The sequence below is a fragment of the Sphaeramia orbicularis genome, chromosome 14 (genome assembly GCF_902148855.1).
Source record: "Sphaeramia orbicularis chromosome 14, fSphaOr1.1, whole genome shotgun sequence".
NCBI lineage: Eukaryota > Metazoa > Chordata > Actinopteri > Kurtiformes > Apogonidae > Sphaeramia > Sphaeramia orbicularis.
Window position 1 is genome coordinate 43320973 of NC_043970.1, and position 19797 is coordinate 43340769.

Below are 19797 nucleotides of genomic sequence, written 5' to 3' on the forward strand. Positions count from 1 at the left end.
AGCAGCAGCTCAGGTTCTGGAGGATCCTCCGGTGTCACGGGCGGAGGCATCCCGACCCGGTCCGGGTCCAGGTCTAGGAGGAAGTGCAGGTGTTTGGTTCTAAACGGGGTGGACGGTGTGGCGGACGGACGCAGCAGGACGCCGCGACGCCGCTAAAATAGTCTGTGAACTCTGGGTTCTGCGGGTCGACCCGGCCCACTCGTCTCCGTCTCCTCTTCGTCAGACCGAGCGTCCCTCCTCATCCTCTGCCCCCGCTTCGGCGGGCGGGCTCCGGGCCGTCCAAAGGGCGTGGCGGTGGGCGTGTCTCTCAGCTGGACGCTGTGGCGATGGCCTTCTTCAGCTGCTGGCTGCGGATCTCGCGGGTCCGGGACTCCAAGAGCAGGTCGTGGCAGGTGTTACAGACCAGAACCGGGTCGTAGAGCTGCTGGTCCGGGATGGGCAGCTTCAAGTGGCAGCAGTCTTTACAGAACACGTTCCCACAGTTCCTGAAAAAACACAAAGACGCAAACGGGGTTAGGGACGGTTCTGATCCGATTATCACCGGAGCAGCAGCGAAGACAAAAACCACAGAATTAAATACAAACGAGTGTCAGTTTGATAAAATACAACAATAACAACATGAGTAAAACCTGCTGATGGACAGAGCAGAGGCAGATCCAGGGCAAACGGGGGGCTATATATATATATGTATATGTATATATATATATATATATATATATATATATATACACACACACATATAGAACATACTGGTACAGACCATTACAGCCATAATTCACAACAATAACAGATGTTAATCTGAATTGACCCTTAGATGAAGTAACATGAGTCTGTTCTACTTGGTCATAGGTCTACGAGTGTGTGTGTGTGTCCTTCTCCTGCTGCTGTTTGTGCTTTTCTTGTTTTTCACTCTAATGCTGTTCAATAAACTGGTTCATGTTCCACGTCTTCATCATCCCCATAAACACTTAAATGTCTCTTAAATCTAAGATGTTCCATATTCATTATCTGTTCTGAAACAGGTGTGAAGGACGTTGACCTTGAGCATCTGTTTCTGACTGCGTTGAATATACGACTAACGATAAATATAGATGTGAACCCGACACTCACGACTCCATCTGATCTGTTCAATGGTCACATGACAAACCACCTTCAGGTAAATAATGTTATGCAACGTGTTGATGATGAATGTTTATCAACGGGTGTGAAATGAACTGGAATGAACACAAACAAACAAACACACACACGCATGCGCGCGCACGCACACACACACACGCACGCACGCACGCACACACACACAGTTAACCCTCTGGTGTCCAGGTGAGTATATTAAACACACTTTAACCCTCCAGTGTCCAGGTGAGTATATTAAACACACTTTAACCCTCCGGTGTCCAGGTGAGTATATTAAACACAGTTTAACCCTCCGGTGTCCAGGTGAGTATATTAAACACACTTTAACCCTCCGGTGTCCAGGTGAGTATATTAAACACACTTTCCACTTCCTGTTATTAAAGCTCAAATTATTTTTCAGTTTGTTTTCGGTCTGAATTCAACAGTTGTTCATTTGTGTCTGATTGTTTAAATTCTGATTCATCCACTAAATCCATCCCATAATAAACAGTGTTAAACTCCTACACTAACTAGTGATGTCCTGATCTGGATTTTTTTTTGCTCAAATCTGATTTTTTTATGATTAGTTTTGCTGATACTGATCTGACACCGATCGGATACAAACTTTTTACAATGAAATTTAGATTTAAATGTGTAGTCATTATTATATAGCTATTATCCTATTATTTTACTATAGATCCCAGTTTGTCTGAATGTGGAACCTGAACTAAAACAACTCTGACACCTTTGACTCTGAATAACTTTAGTATCTTTTTTGTATTCTGTAGTATCAGTTTTGGTCCGTGGGCCGGATGTTTTCCACTGCTGTAGCCGGTCTATGCACAGGTCCGTCCAGGTATTATATGAGGGTGTACGTTACGTACGTTCTGTACGTTAGTGATGTGCACATCAGCGGGTTACTTGCAGGGCGGGTTGGGTCAGGTGAAATAATTCTACAAAAGCCCTACGGGTTGAAAAAAAACAGACTTGCGCATCATTACCAGACCATAAAGTGAAAGTGAAACCTACAGATGTTTCACTAATTCCTCTGTTGTGCAGATAATTCTCCTTTTCCCTACATGTGGAAACTTTCATTTGAGGGAGCAGGACGTTTGTTTCTTTCTTTGATTTTCATTTCGTTCATTTTCATTTGACTCCTTTCGTCCTCTTTTTTTTTTTGATATAAAGAACTGAAGATTATCTGACACACCGCTGTGGTTCTGTCTCCTGTCCTTGTTTTTTGGTGTTTTTTCCATTTTTGGTTTGTTTTGGTTTGTTTCCTTGTTTCCATCTCCTTTTTATCCTGTTCTTGAACTGAAGTGTTTCCATTATCATCTGACTCTTTCATCGTTGTTGTTTGTAACTCGTTCTATGAATAAATTTATTATTAATTTTATTTCAAATTAAATTAAATTAAAAATGACACTTGTTTCTAATAATAGTTGTGATGTGACAGTATTCTGTTTGTGACCCAGGTTCTGTTTGTGGTTCTGGTGCCGTACCTGCAGTGGTGGCGTCTCTTGGCGATCCAGAACTCACAGTCACAGTTGAAACAGTGCGAGGCCATGTGGTCCGGAACCCAGCGGGTCACCTGCAGACGGACAGACAGATGGACACGGTCAGAGGTGGGACAGGTGAAGGACGCGGGCAAGAGGCGGTGGGCGGGGCTGTGGGTGGGGCCGACCTCTGTGTCCTTGCGCTCCACTCGGTCCCAGCTGCCCTCGGACAGACGGTCCTCGCTGTGCGTTGACAGAGAATCCTCCTCATTACTGTTGTCGGATTCACGGAGACATGTCTGGGAACAGAGACGGACAGTCAGGACACCACAAGGACACTGGACATGTGGACAGGTGGTCCATGGACATGTGCACATTGGACATGTGGACACTGGACATGTGTTTACAGGGTCAGAGAAGACACAGAAACACTTCAGTGGGAACACGGTCCACTGTGTCCAACAGTCTGTGTCCATCAGTCTGTGGACCCGTTGAATCCAGGTGTTTCTTTTCTAACAGGGGTCTGGGATATAAAACAATAAGGACTAAAGTCAGAATAGAGTTTGATATTATGGGACAGATATCAGTGCATTGGCTTATTTGTGTTCAGTTATTATCTTTGTTTCTAAAATGACTCACAAATGGTTTGGACTGAATTTATATCTACATTAATTCTGTTTTTTTTCTCCCTGACTCTGATTTTCAATGTTCTTCCTCTAAATGTCTCTAATATTTGTCCTGCTCTGACTGTAAATAATCATTTCCATCTACTTTCATCACATCTGACTGAGGAAGACAAATCTACCATTAAACTACAGTGAAATATTGATGTTTATTAACTATACGGACATAAATATGTGGACACATCATGTCTCCAGCTGTCAGATGTCTTGTTCATGAGGATCAGACACAGAAAAATCAATATTTCTTTAAAGTTTAATTTAACCAGTGCAATAATACCGGTTAGTTTGACATACTCACATTAGTTTATCGACAGGAATATGAATATAATATAATTAATATTTGTTCATTAATAACATTCATGTCCATTTGTCTCGTTTTCAGCTTCTATGAATGTTTTTCAGATTCAAGTTCAAATGTGAATTTGATCCATTTTTCCGGAGACAACAGATGATGAAAAGTAAACATTGACAGACAGATGGAGGTGAAGGAGGCGGAGCTACTCACGATGTCATCCTCGTAGTCCACGTCAGGTTCTGAGGGGGGGGTGCCGTACTGTTTACTCTCCAGCCTCATCTGCAGCTGACGGACCTGCTGCCTCAGAACCTCCACTTCCTGTTTGTATCCCGCCTCGATCTGCCGCAGCCTCTGCTGAACGGCGTCCATGGGCACGGGGAGGCCGTCGTCGTCCAGGTAGGCGGGAGCATGGGGTGGGGGCGGGGAGCTGGAGGCGGAAGGGGAGGAGTAGGACACGGGCAGGAGCTGGTGTCCAGCCAGGGAGTAGCTGTTGAGGCTGAGGGTGGGGCCACAGAGGGCGGGGTATCCCCTGGCAGCGGGCAGCATGGGGCTGCTGGGGCAGCACAGAGCCTCACGGCGGCAGCACTGGGCGCCGTTGGCGAGCGCCACGCCTTGGGAGCGGAGCAGTTTATTGACCAGCCGCCGACTCTGGTACGACCCTGCCCTGATGCTGGCGTGGGCGGCGCCGCTGCAGGCGGACTGGACCAGACCCTGGACGCTGTCCCAGTGCGTCCCCAGAAAGGACAGGTCGGTCAGCTGACTCTGGGAGGTCACATGACGACTTCCAACCTGGGACTGGGCAGAGTCTGCTGCCGCTGACACGCGCTCCTTTGCTTTCACCGAGTCTGTCCTCAACTCCTCCTTCTCAGTCTGTGTCTCTGACTCTTCGCCGTTCTGATTGTGGGCGGGGTCTTCACTGTCTGGAGGTGGGGCAGCGACGGTGGGCGGGTCCGTTTCCCCCGTCAGAGTCTCTGTGGAGTCTTCCATGGGGAGGGGGGGGCTGAGCTGCTTCAGGATCAGCAGGCCCGTGGACTCAGAGAGGCCATGGGCGGGGCTGTGGGCGTGGCCGTTCAGCAGCCACGGCGGCGTGCTGGCGGGCAGTTGCGTGCCGTTGCAGGGCAGAGGTAAGCAGGGCTCTGATTGGTTGGCGGGTGACGTGGTTTCTGTCCTACAGGGGCTGTGGTCCTGCGGTGGCGGGGGTGGGCACGGAGCGTCGGTGGTCTGAGGCCACGCCTGGTGGAGGACGGGGGTGGGGAGGGGGCTGTGAGGGAGGGCGGTGTCTGTACTGAGGGGGGCGGGAGGGAGGGGCGGGGACGGCAGTGGCTGCGTGGTCAGACATGGCTCCTCCTCTGGTGACCCTTTGACGTCCTCTGGACTTGGAGGACCCTCCTCCTCCTCCTCCTCCTCCTCGCCATCCACGGGGGCGGTCTCAGGTGTGTTGGCGTCTGCTGAGGCTCCTCCCACAGCAGGGGCGGGCTCCAGTGCAGAGCAGTGCTTGTTGAGGTTGGGGTCGCTGGAGGTGCGGGTCAGTGGCGCCCCATTCTCAAACAACGACATCAGGTCGTCCACGGAGCGCGTCTTCGGGAGTCTGCGGAAAAAAAAGACATCAGTTTTATTAGTTTAATTATTTTAATCTGATTTTAATCATTATTCAACATTTGGTTTGATTGAATCAGTTTGTGTTCTGTGATATGAAGGTTTAAAAAGTCAAAAATGACATATTCACCTAGAAAAGATAAGTACTGATGGATAAAAGATGAAAGGTTTGGTCCGTAACCATGGCAATAACGACTCATTAAACTCAACTCAACTTAGTGGATTTTTTTCAGATTCAGTTTAAGATTCATGGGATTTTCTTTGCATTAAAGGAATCGGGGCTGATCTGAGACACAGCCTCATCATCATCATCAGTTTTCGTCATGTGATTCACTTCTGAAGTGGACTGGACTCACACATGTGATGTGCTGCCCTCTGCTGGTATGAAACTGGTACAACTACAAAGCTGGTCAATTATAAACAGAATACAAAGGGTTGGAATGAAATAAATGGACAATTTCTCTCTTGTTTTTTTTTTTTTTGTTTAGTTTTCATAACCTTCATCTTCTTGGACTGTTCAGTATCCAACAACAGAACAGAATAATTATTGTCATTGTAACGTGTACAATGAAATTAAAGTGACATCCAGTAAAAATAAATATTATGGATCATATAAAAAAACACTAGAATAAATATAATAAAACAGCTAAAATTAATTAAAAACTAAATCATTGTTGAAGAAGATGAGAGTGTTTCCACGGTAACTATGGAGCCTCTGAATGTCCAAATATGGCCATATCTGATGACCATGAAAAGATGAAGAACTGTATTTTACACCAATTATTAACTTGTAATGATAGGATTAATGGATCAACAGGTATTCAACAGTTTAGATCAGTAGATGGTTCCAGTTTTTTAGGGTTACCAGAATAAATATAGGGTTCTGGATGGTATGAAATGATGAACTCTGCTAATTTTTCAAGTATTTTGCAAATTTTTTCTCCATATTAGAAGGATTTCTTCACTTTTATGCCATATTTGAAAGGTTTTTGGTTATGTTTTTCCTTACTTTTTCAGCATTTTGCTAATTTTATTCTCATATCACAAGTATTTTACACCAATTATAGACATGGATTGTTAAGATTAGTGGATCAACAGGTATTAAACAGTTTCATCAGTAGATGATTTTAGTTTTTGAGGGTTAACAGAATAAATACAGGGTTCTGGATGGTATGACATGACACATTTTCCAAATTTTTCAAGTATTTTTCCCTTTTTCTCCTCAGTTTACGATGATTTTTTTTTAACTTTTGTGCTAGCTTTCAAGGTTTTTTTGGTTATTTTTTTCCGTATTTTTCAAGTATTTTGCTCATTTTACATGTTGTTTGTACATTTCATCCTATGAATAATTGAGGTAAAACTGTATTTTACACCAGTTATTGACATGGCTTGATCATATTAGTGGATCAGCAGGTATTAAACAGTTTAGATCAGTAGATGCTTTTGGTTTTTGAGGGTTAACTGAATAAATACAGGGTTCTGGATGGAATGAAACAATGAACTCTGCTAATTTTCAAGCATTTTCATCATTTTCTCTTCACTTTAGAAGGATTTGTTCACTTTTATGCCATATTTCAAGGTTTTATGGTCAATTTTTTTCCTTATTTTCCAAGCACTTTGCTCATTTAATTCTCATTGTACATGATTTTGTACCTTTTATTCCATGAATAATTGAGGTAAAACTGCATTTTACACCAATTATTACATCAGTAGATGGTTCTGGTCTATGGTGAAAGTTTGGGTCTTTAAGGGTTAAGGATCATATAAGAAACACTGGATAAATGTAATAACGCAGCTAAAATTAATTAAAAAACTAAATTAAAAAGGGAAGTGGCTCCTTTAGGTGCAGTGCTGATGGTGTAGTTCGTGCTTGGGCCTCCAGGGGGCAGTGTGTGCCAATCAAACCTCAGTATGTGAGGAGCTCTGCATGGACCTACGCACCTGTCCAAGGAGCGGGAGGTGAGCTCATCTCCGCCGCCATTCAGGGGGAGGTACAGCTCCATGGCGTCATCCACGGCCGTGCATGGCGAGGAGGTGGGTAGGTAGACAGCGGTCCACAGCTGTAATGCCCGGGTGTGGCAGACGGGCTGCAGCACCTGGACGGTCAGAAGGTCCACACAGGTCATCAGTGACCGGCACCGTCCATTCCACTGTTTACAGCTTTAATACGGAACTGCATGAACTCTCAGATGGAAGCAGGACGGTAAATAAAGCCTCCACATCCACCTCCAGTTCCACATCAGTGCTCATGTGAGTCAGCACCGTCGCCGTCGGTAACAGCAGGACGGCGCCGACAGCTGTTACTCTATTAACTGAAGTGAGTGGAATAATAGTAGAATAATCCTGTGAGCACCGACCAAATTAACACCTGACAAAAACCAAAGGCAGGTAGATGAACGAGAGGAGGATCCACGAGTAGAAACGGAAAAGGAAAAAGAAAAGGAAAAAGAAAAGGAGAAAGAACAGGAAAAAGAAGAAGAACAGGAAAAAGAAAAGGAGAAAGAAAAAGAAAAGGAGAAAGAAAAGGAAAAACAAAAGGAAAAGAACAGGAAAAAGAAAAGGAGAAAGAAAACAAAAAAGAAAAGGAAGAGAAACAAAGAGAGAAACGATGCAGCAGATAAAAAAGAAAGAGAGGAAGAGGAGGAGGAGAAGGAAGAGAAGAAGGAGAAGGAGAAGAGGAAGGAGAAGAAGAAGGAAGAGAAGGAGGAGAGGGAGAAAAAGAAGAAGAAGGAAGAGAAGGAGAAAAAGAAGAAGGAGAAGAGGAAGGAGTTGAAGAAGAAGAAGGAGAAACAGAAGAAGAAAAAGAAGCTGTCCTCTAACTCTGTTACAGACATAGTAGGTGTTTCATCTGACTCTGGTACCAACCATGTCATGACTGGGGATGTAGAGGAAGTTCTGGAAGTTCTTATTTCCTGTCCGGAGCAGCGACCACACAGAGCAGGTCCGTTTGTAGATGTTTTTAGCTTCTCTCTCACGACCGTTGTTACACAGAAACGTCCCGTAAAGACATGAGTACGTGTGTTGAACCAACTTCACCTGTGGAACAAAAACACAGGATTTAACATCAATGTGAACATGAACGTGAACATCAGCGCTGGAGACAGGTTTAATGAAGAACCTACAAACACAGGAAAAAAACAAAAATAAAAACAGGAAAAATTAAACTAAACTGAAAAATACTGAAAGCACAAATTTATTTGTTTATTTAGACTGAAGTTCAGGAGGAAGAGGAGGAGGAGGAGGAGGAGAAGGAGGATGAGGAGGAAAAGGAGGAGGAAGAGGAGAAGAAGGAAGAGGAGGAGAAGGAGGAGGAGGAAGAAGAGGAGGAGGAAAGGAGGGGGAAGAGGAAGAGGAGGAGAAGGAGGAGGAGGAGGAGGAGGAGGAAAAGAGGGGGAAGAGGAAGAGGAGGAGAAGAAGGAGGAGAAGGAGGAGGAAAAGGAGGAGGAAGAGGAGGAGGAGGAGGAAGAGGAGGAAAGGAGGGGGAAGACGAAGAGGAGGAGAAGGAGGAGGAGGAAGAGGAGGAGGAGGAAAGGAGGGGGAAGACGAAGAGGAGGAGTAGGAGGAGGAGGAAGAGGAGGAGGAGGAAAGGAGGGGGAAGAAGAAGAGGAGGAGAAGGAGAAGGAGGAGGAGGAAAAGTAGGAGGAAGAAGAGGAGGAGTAGAAGGAGGAGGAGGAGGAAGAGGAGGAGAAAAAGAGGATGAAGATGATTGAGGAGTAGGAGGAGCCCTCAGTGGGCGGTCCATAGGAGACGTAGCCCCACCCACCAGAAAGGCCTCGTTGAACTCAAACAGACAGGGGAACTGTTTGATCAGCTGATGGACACAGTCCAACCACTGCAGGAAGACAGGACACTGTTCACTGACGTCATCTGAGTTCTCCTGGTGTCCACAGCGGTCCCCGAACTTATGTCCAAAGTCCAACCACTCAGTCTCCACCAGCACCTGGAACCCCTGAGGAGACACAACAGCAGGACGGGCTCAGTGGACCAGCAGAACACACACAGAACACACATAAAACCCATACTGGACCCACACAGAACCCATACTGGACCCATACAAAACCTATACAACCCATGAAGAACCCATAAAACCCAAACAGAACCCAAACCAGACCCATACTGAACTTATACTGGACCCATACTGAACCAACAGAACCCATACAGAACCTGGAGTTTATCCAGACATCTGGGGTTATTTTAATTATATTTATTTATTCATTTATTTATTTATTTTTCCACCGGGTTTGGACCCACCTCTAGCGTCCTGTAGTACGGGTCCAACAGGATCTTGGCGAGCGCTACGATCTGCGGTGTGCGGTCCCATCCGTCTGAACAGTGGACCAGGACGGGTCGGCCTTCACGCTCCACGGCCGAACACACCAGAGCCGCCGCCTTCAGCATGACGGACAGGTGCTGCAGCCAACGGGTGCTTTCCAATGCAGACAGCCAACTGGACGGGTCGGATCAGAACCACACCCATCAGAACATCAGCAGGTTAAGCTTTTACTGAACATTTCAGTTTATAACTTATATAACTGTTTCAGTTATCTTGCACACAGACAGACAGACACACAAACCAATGCCGGCAAAAACATAACCTCCTTGGTGGAGGTAATAAAAACACCTGTCACTATGAGAAGAAAGTATCAAGATTAACCCCCCACACACACACACGCACACACACACACACGCATGCATGCACACACACACACACACACACACACACACAGCGCCGTCGCAGTAAATTAAGTGTAAATGAAAATGAACGTACAGTTTCTCTTTCATGTTTTGGGCCTTGTGTTCAGACGGTGTTTGTCTGTCTCACTGTGTGTTTTAAGGGGGTGAGGTCAAAGGTTAAACAGATGGACTTACTTTCCTGGGTCTGGGATCTGACTGCAGACGGTGCGTAGAGCCTGGAAGCTGTTCCTGATGGCGTGAATGTTGGCCATGCCCATGAACATCACCTCACAGTTAGGGTAGTACTCTGAACACAGACACACACAGCAGCAGAACCATGGGTCAGAACCACAGCCGCAGGACGGGGCTGGGATGGGTCCAGGACCAGAAAGGACTGGATCCAGGATGGTTCTGGGTCCAGGACAGGTCTAGGATGGGTCCAGGACCAGAACAGACCGGATCCAGGATGGTTCTGGGTCAGGACCAGAACAGACCGGATCCAGGACAGGTCTGGGTCCAGGACTTGTTGTGATTCTGTGGTTCTCACCTTCACATTCGCAGCCTCCGCCTTTGGCTCTATTTGCCACCGCAGCCGTGTACGAACGAGCGTCCAGAATCAGCAGCTTCTGAGGGACGACGTTGTCCTCACAGTTGGATCCACCGGTTAGAGACGAGTCTAGACAGAGGGACAGACAGATGGACACATAGACAGATGGACAGACAGAGGGGCAGACAGACAGACAGATGGACAGCATCATTAGAGGAGGAGGACCAGAGACAGGACCAGACCCAGTCCATTAAGGAGCTGAAACGTCCTCATCCTCTACATCTGGACTCATTAGTCCATGTTTCTTGTCCCACAGAGGGGATATGTGTGTGTTTAACATTCCATAATCACATCTGTCAATGATATGAATTCAACCGTCTGTCCCAGAGGACAGTCTCTGTCTGTCTGTCCAAACTATGACCCCGTCTGTTTGACCTTCATTAACTTTAAAACCATCACGTCTAACAGATTTAAACTAAATATGTCCAACAGTCCAGAACCTCAGTGGAACCACAGTGTGTGATGTTTTACCAAAGTCTCCATCGGAGGAGTCAGGCCCCTCCCCCCGCCCCCGACAGCCCGGCGCTCCACAGGTCCCTTTGGACCCGGCGTCCATCTGACAGGCCTTGGCGATGGACGTGACCAGGTACTCGTCGTCCGTGTTCCTCCAGCCCCACCAGCTGATCTCAGGCTGACTGCAGCGGGCGATGACGGCGCCATTCCTCTGGTGTCTGGACCAGAACCAAAACAAGAACCCCATCAGAACCGTGTTTTAAACCAGGGATGTCGAAGTCACTAAGGCTCCGCCCACACAGCAGGTCTAATGCACAATACGGATTTTTGTGTGAAATCTGATTGTTTTGTGTGTTGGTTCATATTCCACATTAAATGCGACTTCTATCAGTTTTGAGTCTGAACTTAATGTGACCCTGAAGTGACCCACATGCACTAAAGAGGTCCTGATGGAATACGAGACTACGCAGACACACTGTATTTACAGAAGGAAATATGGAGGACCAACAACTGGGACGTTTGTCGCATTTCAATGACGTAAAGGTTGGATAAATGCGTAAACCTGTGTGTCTTGTGTCTCTGCTGGTACCAGACATGGACATGTGCGTCTTTTGTGTCTCTGCTGGTACCAGATGTGTACATGTGTGTCTTTTATGTCTCTGCTGGTACCAGACATGGACATGTGTATCTTTTGTGACTCTGCTGGTACCAGATGTGGACATGTACCTGTAGACCACCACTGGGATCCTCTTCCAGGACCTGAAGGACGCCACACTCTCCAGCTCCTTATCTGTGATCCATATGGGGACCAGGAGCTTCTGGGGGTAACTGGAGCACAGCCTGTGGGCAGAAGCACCGAGGGGGGGGTGTTCGTTAGTGAGGCCTGTGTCCAACCACAGAACTAAAGCTTCAGTGTAAACGTTAGAGTGTTAAAGCTGCGTCCAACAGTGTGTGATATTGTCTTTTTTGAGTCTCTACAGGGTTCGACTGCCTCCATCTGCCTCCGGTCTCCGCCTCCTCTACCATGTGACCCCCCCCTCCCCCTTGTCTGTCTGAGGAGGGAGGGGGGATGCAGACGGGGGATCAGTGAAAGTGGACTGTGCTGAGTCACGTCCTCAGCAGGCGGCGGTTTGCTTAATTAGACAGTCGTCCTGCATGTCTGTGTCCCTCAGAGGGATGTCTTCTCCCAGTCCTCCCGTCCTCTAATCCGTCTGTCCTCCAGTAATCCTGTCCTCTTATCTCCCCATCCTCTAGTCCTCTTATCCTCTAGTCCTATAGTGCTCTATTCCTCCAGTCCTCCCATCCTCTAGTCTTCCTGTCCTCTAATCCTCCTGTTCTATTGTCCTCCTGTCCCCATCCTCTCATCCTCTAATCCTCCTGTCCTCTAATACGCCTGTCCTCTAGTCCTCTATTCCTCGTCCTCCCATCCTCTAGTCTTCCACTCCTCTAGTCCTCATGTCCTATAGTCCTCCCACCCTCTAGTCTTCCAGTCCTCTAGTCCTCTATTCCTCTTGTCCTCCCATCCTGTAGTATTCTGGTCCTCTAATCCTCCAGTCCTCCTGTCCCCATCCTCTAATCTTCCTGCCCTCAAGTCCTATTAAATGTAGGTTCTCATTTGTCCAGGTCTTGGTGGCTCTTCATGGTGGTTCTTCTGGGTTCTGCTGAACTGGTTTCACTTTTTTGTAAACATTTCATTTTCATCCAACAGACTTCTTCAGTTCTAATAACTTGGGGGGGGGGGGGCTGCACTTATAAACCTGTAGGGGGAGTGGTCTGTGTAGGTGTTACTCCCAATGCTAATGACCTTAAGTGTGTGTGTGTGTGTGTGTGTGTGTGTGCATGTGTGGGGAAGGGGGGTCACCTCCTCTACATGCCTTCAGCATTAGGGTGTTAGACCTGAAGAACAGGACATGGGACAGCTGTAGATGTGACGTGTCCCAATACTTTTGTCCTTATAGTTTATACAGACTGATAGGTTTGTGGACGTAAACTGGGTCTTTTCTGTGTAAACCTCCTCAGACTCTGGTTCCATCTGTGCTCAGGTGGTGGATGTGTAACGTACTTATAATTGCAGTTGATGTCGGACACTCTCCAGATGTTCTGCGTGTCGAAGTTCATCCTCTTCACCTCCATCTCCATCCGCTGACGTACGTGGTCACCTGCACATGGACGTGGACACAAGGTAGACGGACATGTTAGACAACACCTAAACGTTGGAGGTGAACTGAGCGTCAGTCAGTGCGTGTCCTCACCTGGACGGCAGAGGTGGACGTGCTGGTCCTCGTCGTCGGCGCTGCCTCCCAGACACCAGGCGTGGTAGGCCAGAGCGAACAGGTCCTCCAGGCGGGACGGGTGGGCGGAGGCCCGGTTCAGACGCTTCACCCACTCCTGGCACTGCTTAAAGGTGGCAAAGTGGCACCTGAGGAGGAAACAGAGGAGGAGGAGGAAACATAGAGGAGGAAACAAGGAGGAGAAGGAAACAGGGAGGAGGAGGAAACACAGAGGAGGAGGAAACACGGAGGAGGAGGAAACAGAGGAGGAGGAAACACAGAAGAGGAGGAAACACAGAGGAGGAGAAAACATGGAGGAGGAGGAGGAAACACAGAGGAGGAGGAAACAGAGGAGGAAACACGGAGGAGGAAACAGAGGAGGAGAAGGAAACAGAGGAGAAAGAAACAGAGGAGGAAACAGAGGAGGAAACACGGAGGAGGACGAAACAGGAGGAGGAAACACGGAGGAGGAGGAAACACAGAGGAGGAGGAAACAGAGGAGGAAAAAGGAGGAAACACGGAGGAGGACGAAACAGAGGAGGAGGAAACACAGAGGAGGAAACAGAGGAGGAGGAGGAAACAGGAGGGGGAAACACAGAGGAGGATCATACATTCTTTTCATATTCAATTAAGAATCCAAAATTGAAAAACAAAACATGAAAAAAATACTGGTTATTTCATTATTTATGTACAAATCAAAAATCAAAAACAGTTGTTTTTTATTCTTTCGATTGTGCGAACAAATCCGGGTCAAACCAAATCAGATATCAAAAATGTCAACATGAAACCACACATATGGTCCATTAGATCATTTACAATTTTGAATTTGTGCGTACAATCGTTAAAGGCGTTCATTAAAGATGTTCTAAAGGCGCTCATTAAAGCCATTCTAAAGGCGCTTGTTAAAGGGGTTCGTCTGAGCATGTGCAGTTCGTCTCCTCACCTGACGACCTTGGAGTCTTTACAGATGATGTGCAGTTGGAACATGTCTCTGCTCTCCACGTTCTCGATCAGCCTCAAAGGAACCTGTAGGGGGCGACAGAGCACAGAGCAGGACCGTCAGCCTGGAGGACCAAGACCTGCTGGAAACCCCGCCCACCCTGGACCGGAGCAGAACCCACAATCTGGACCAGATCTAGAACCTACAATCTGGACTGGATCAGAACCCACAATCTGGACCGCATCAGAACCCACAATCTGGACCAGATCAGAACCTATAATCTGGACCAGATCAGAACCCTGCTTTACTCAAACTAACAGAAATATGAATAAATGTAAAATACTGACTAATATTTACCATTTCGGCCAAGATTTTCTGAGACACTTTAAAAACTGTGATTAAAGCCAGTTCAAAGACGATGAAAAAGAATGAATACTGATAGAAAAGACATGTTAATTAAACAACAGAACAAGTAACAGGTCAAATAATTTAAAAAAGTAAATAAAAACAGACATGATTGAACAGAGACTTTAGGCTGAATTCATCTAAATTCCTTTTATTCCACAGAGGATGGTTCATATCAGGAGAATTTAACTGGAAGGATCAGAAACTAAGGTACTGATCAGGACAGATCTGGGTTTAAGGTTTATTTTAAATGATCATCATGGAAGTTCTGATATTTAACCTTTTATTTTAAAAACAGCATAATATTTTACATCTAGTTTTTTCATTTTTTCCCAGTCTGGAATTTCCCCTTGTGGAACAAATACAGGCATATCTTACGTTTTCTGTCCATAAACCAGTTTAAAACCACAAAGAACCAGTTTGAATGTTTTAATCCTGACTTAATGCAGGCTCTCTTTTTATAGTTTTTTGTTGTTTTTTTTTTTTTTTTTAAGTTTTTTTCTTTACTGGTTTTTACAGGGGTTGTTTTTACAGTTGTTGTTTTTACAGGGTTTTTTTTTTTTTTTTTTTTACAAGTTTTTACAGTTTTTTGTTAAAGGTGTTTTTGTTTTACAGGTTTTTACAGTTTTTTTTTTTTTTTACAGGTTTTGACAGTTGTTGTTTTTTTTAAAGTCTGTCTTTTTTTACAGTTTTTTTTACAGGTTATTACAGGTTTTTTTTTTACAAGTTTTTCCAGGTTTTTTTTTTTTTTTTTTTTTTCAGGTCTTTACTTTTTTTTTTTTTTTTACAGGTTTTGACAGTTTTTTTTAACAGGTTTTTACTTTAAAAAAAAAATATATATATATATATATATATATATATATATATATATATATATATATACACATATATATATATATATATATATACATATATATATATATATACACATACATATATATATATATATATATATATATATATATATATATATATATATATATATATATATATATATATATATATATATATATATTATACAGGCTTTTCGCTGCTGTTGTTTTTGTGTTTGGTTGTTTTCATCATGTTTTGTGTTTTATGAATCATAAATAACAGTTTCTTCAACTTTCACTGAAAACATTAACCCTTAAAACTGAATAAATACAGACTTTGACAGTAACTGTGATAATTATTGATACTGACGTTAACCTTCATCAGAACCTGGTTGATCATGTGTGTTTTTAAGCTGCTTTTTGGTCGTTCTGGGGACATTTTCAGAGCTATGATCCTGACTGTGGTGTTGGGTTCGGTTGGGTTCTGCTCTGTGATATGGGACCCGTTGGGGTCCTATGCCTGTGTAGTCGGAGGCAGAGGGTGGTGTTGATCATATGGTACTCACAGATATGTGATTGTCCACACCTGGGTAGGTCTAACAGACAGGGACACACGGACACACACAGACAGGACAGAAGGAAATGGAAAAAACATTAAAAGAATACAAATGAAACAGAACCAAGTAAATAAAGAGTTAAAGGAGGTGGAGGCGGAGCTATGGCACCACAAATGGAAACCATGGAGAGAAGACAAACACGGACAGGAGCAAAGGGCCAGAAAGCAGCGCAGAGGGAGGGGTCAGGGGTCAAAGGTCACTCATACACACTTCAGCTGAGATCTGGGTCAAGGCAGGATGGAAGGGGACCAGAACCAGAACCAGTAAAAAATGTAGTAAAATAATATAATATAATATAATATAATATAATATAATATCGTTGTTCCCGCCACTTTTTGTGTATAAAAAATGAAACTATTGGCTGTTGTTTTTTCCTGATTGTCTTGATGGTTGGTTTTTGTTTGATTATTTCGTTTTAACTTGTTCACATATATGTTAAATTTCATTGCATGTTCCGAATAAATCACTAAATCTAAATGTCCTGAGGGATCAATAAAAGTCTACCTAATATATAAAATACATAAAATATAAGCCCCCCCCCCCCCCCCCTTGCGGAAAACATGACGCAGCTTTTGGGTTGAAGGAGGAATTTTGCTGCCAATGAATGCAAACAATCGGGCTGTTTGTGTTTAAGCAGGGCCTGATGTCAGCGGAGGGAGGAGGGAGGAGGGGGGGGTGCCAGCGGGGGCCGGGCCCTGTGGAGACACCCCCCCAAGAGATCAGAGGCCCTGCCCCTCCTGTGTTGCATGACAAGCAGCCTGTAAGTGGGTTTATTGGCCTCGTTAGCAGGTTTGTGTTCATAATGTCTACGTGGAGTGTCCTCTGTGTCCAAACTACAGCGTTTTCTGTGTGTCCTAACTACGTCCTCCTCTCTGCTCCTGTTGGCCTGTGTCGGGGCGTGGCCTGTGTGGGGGTGTGGCCTGGCAGTCCCGGTCCAGTCCACTTTGGTGACACTTACATTCATGACAGAGTCCTTGAACTTAAGGTGGAGTCGGTAGTTGGACATGGCTATGACGGCCTCATCTGCACGGCCCAGATACTCCACCCCCTCCCCCTGGAGAACTGAGAATGGCACCTGAGGAAACACAAACACACAAACATCAGAACCACCTGGAAACACAAACACACAAACATCAGAACCATCTGGAAACACAAACACACAAACATCAGAACCACCTGGAAACACAAACACACAAACATCAGATCCACCAGGAAACACAAACACACAAACATCAGAACCACCAGGAAACACAAACACACGAACATCAGAACCACAAACACACAAACATCAGAACCATGTGGAAAAACACAAACACACAAACATCAGATCCACCAGAGACACCAGAGCCCTGCAGCACCTCCATTCACCTCCACAACACAAACCTCTGCACTAGAAGACGTTAACCCTTCGGTACCAGAGGTCCATCATCTGCACAGTGTCACAATATTGTCCAAATGTTTTTCATACTGTTTGTTTTTAACTCTTTTACATGTTTTTGTATTTCATCTACTAATCTAATCTGAAGTTTTATTAACATTATGTCAAAAATCTTTAAGACAATCCTTAAACATTAGAAAACACCAAAAAAACATTGAATATTTCCCCTTAGCTTTGACACTGACAGTTGTTTCTGTATTATATTTAGTTATTTGAATGTATTTGACTTTATTTTCATGACATTATCTGTTTGGTTAGTTCAGTGATGATACCTGTGTTTGGAGCAACAATGACTATCTGATACTGTTACACTGTCAAACACCAAAGCAAAAAGAAAGAAAAACGAATTTTAAAAAAATAAATGTTTAATTGTGGCACCAGATTATGACTTTTTGATGACTTTTTGCGTCTGAGACACCTGATGCTCTTCTTTATCTTTATCTGTGTTTCTCTCCTCAGACAAACATGAGGACGGGGGATGGGGGGGCAGTAGTAGTTTGACAGAAGGATCTTTGTTACTGAGGCTCATCGAGGCCGGTCTGGCTCAGAGCTCAGCCTCCATTAAGATTCCTACTTTTACAGTTTGATTCCAGACACAAACAGGAACAGGAGCCTCTACATCAGGGGGTCAAACATATGGCCCATGGGCCAAAGCCGGAACACCAAACGTTCCAAAGCTGGATCATCAAACGGTCCAAAGCCAGAACACCAAACGGTCCAAAGCCGGAAAACCAAACGGTTCAAAGCCGGAACACCAAAGCCGGAACACCAAACAGTCCAAAGCTGTGACACCAAACGGTCCAAAGCCGGAACACCAAACGGTCCAAAGCCGGAACACCAAACAGTCCAAAGCTGCGACACCAAACGGTCCAAAGCCGGAACACCAAACGGTCCAAAGCTGCAACACCAAACAGTCCAAAGCCGCAACACCAAACAGTCTAAAGCCGGAACACCAAACGGTCCAAAGCCAGAACACCAGACGGTCCAATCTGGCCCCGGCAAGCAATTTATGAAATGCAAAAATGACCCTGAAGATATGAATTGCTTTAGTTCAGGGGACACATTCAGTCCTAATGGATCTCAAGTGGGTCGGACCATTTACCCTTTCATGCATGAATTATGAAAAAAAAGGATCTAGATTTGTTTTAGATTGATTTTATTTCTGAAATTAGGCTAAAGTTGAAATGTATTTTGAATTTGTTAAAAATATGGTTTTATTAAGATGATATTTTCCCTCTTCTGACCCAGGAAAGTATAAGTTTGGGCTTTTTTTAATTCAATAATTGCCGATATTGGAAATATCATGATGCAACAGTTTTTTCAAATGCATTTTTTTTTTAATGGAATGTCCTTTACAGTGGACAGTTTTGTTCTTGTTTTATTTTTGTCTAAATCTGTGAACCTCTTGTCCCTAACCATGGGCAGTAAACCCATGTGTGGGTCTGAGGAGGTTCACTTTAGCTGATCCCAAATCAGTCCACATTCTCCAACTCTGACGATCCTTTAGTTCATTGTATGTCTGAGGGTCTACAGACTGAACCCATGTGGTTTGGACTAGATGACCTTTAGAACCCTTTGGAACATCAGTCCAACTATGGGTCCACATGTGGACGTCAGGCACTAAAAGGGTTAAATACTGTCATTATAACCTACAAATACTGACAACTACAGGTTTAGTTTTTAAAAAACCCAAAAAAGTTACATGACATGTGAAAATGTTGACATTTATAAACTATTCTTTCACAAAAATGTGGATGAACTGAACAAATATGAAGAAACTGGAATGTCTTCATATAAATCAGTGTAATAGTTCCAATATTCAGTCTGTTATAAAATGTTGTGTGTATTTGTAGATCCATTGTATCTGTACGTCATAATGAACATGTAGAAATGATAAACTGAGGCTGAATATTGGTACAATTACACTGATTTTTCTTAATAAATTTCAGGTTTTCATGTTTGTTCATGTTATTCACATTTTTTTAAAGAATAGTTTGTAGATGTAAATATTTTCATATTGTAATTTTCCTTTTTTATTCTAAAACACATTTAAAAGTTTGGAGTTGACATTATTTCTACATTACTTTGTTATTCATTTCGAAGTGTCTACTGACACAGTCTTGTGTCACCAAATATGGGTGTCTATGACCACAGAGCCAATCAGTACTCTCCTTATATTATGTGTAGACTGGGAACTTGTCACATCCTGAAACACCTCAGCCTCACTGACTGAACAGAGCAAAGAACACCATAAAACAACATACAGAGTATTTACAACAACAATTCCTATTTTATACTATAAAGTATCACTAATTAGTGGTTTCTTCCATCAGTTGCCACAGTACTGTAGTAGGAAAATGAACTGAAGTATACTCCATATGTGACCACAGTACTGTGG

At 44.4% G+C, this 19797-nt stretch overlaps 1 protein-coding gene across 5 annotated transcripts in view; it reads right to left on the minus strand.

Moving 5' to 3' along the window:
* Positions 1 to 307: 307 nt before the first annotated feature.
* The window catches only part of mtmr4 (myotubularin related protein 4), a 63200-nt gene continuing 43710 nt past the window's right edge, over positions 308 to 19797 (minus strand). For 3 of the 5 annotated variants that reach the window (XM_030153195.1, XM_030153196.1, XM_030153194.1), the window contains 16 exons: positions 16920 to 17036; positions 15911 to 15940; positions 14131 to 14213; positions 13170 to 13336; positions 12980 to 13076; positions 11644 to 11757; positions 10936 to 11135; positions 10405 to 10533; positions 10053 to 10164; positions 9435 to 9630; positions 8947 to 9132; positions 8049 to 8219; positions 7125 to 7279; positions 3798 to 5175; positions 2616 to 2908; positions 308 to 485 (listed from right to left, as the gene is read on the minus strand). In XM_030153195.1, coding sequence (XP_030009055.1) covers positions 308 to 485; positions 2616 to 2908; positions 3798 to 5175; positions 7125 to 7279; positions 8049 to 8219; positions 8947 to 9132; positions 9435 to 9630; positions 10053 to 10164; positions 10405 to 10533; positions 10936 to 11135; positions 11644 to 11757; positions 12980 to 13076; positions 13170 to 13336; positions 14131 to 14213; positions 15911 to 15940; positions 16920 to 17036 — 3606 coding nt within the window. The remainder of the gene's footprint in view (positions 486 to 2615; positions 2909 to 3797; positions 5176 to 7124; positions 7280 to 8048; positions 8220 to 8946; positions 9133 to 9434; positions 9631 to 10052; positions 10165 to 10404; positions 10534 to 10935; positions 11136 to 11643; positions 11758 to 12979; positions 13077 to 13169; positions 13337 to 14130; positions 14214 to 15910; positions 15941 to 16919; positions 17037 to 19797) is intronic. The other 2 variants (XM_030153197.1, XM_030153198.1) reach the window with 2 other exon arrangements.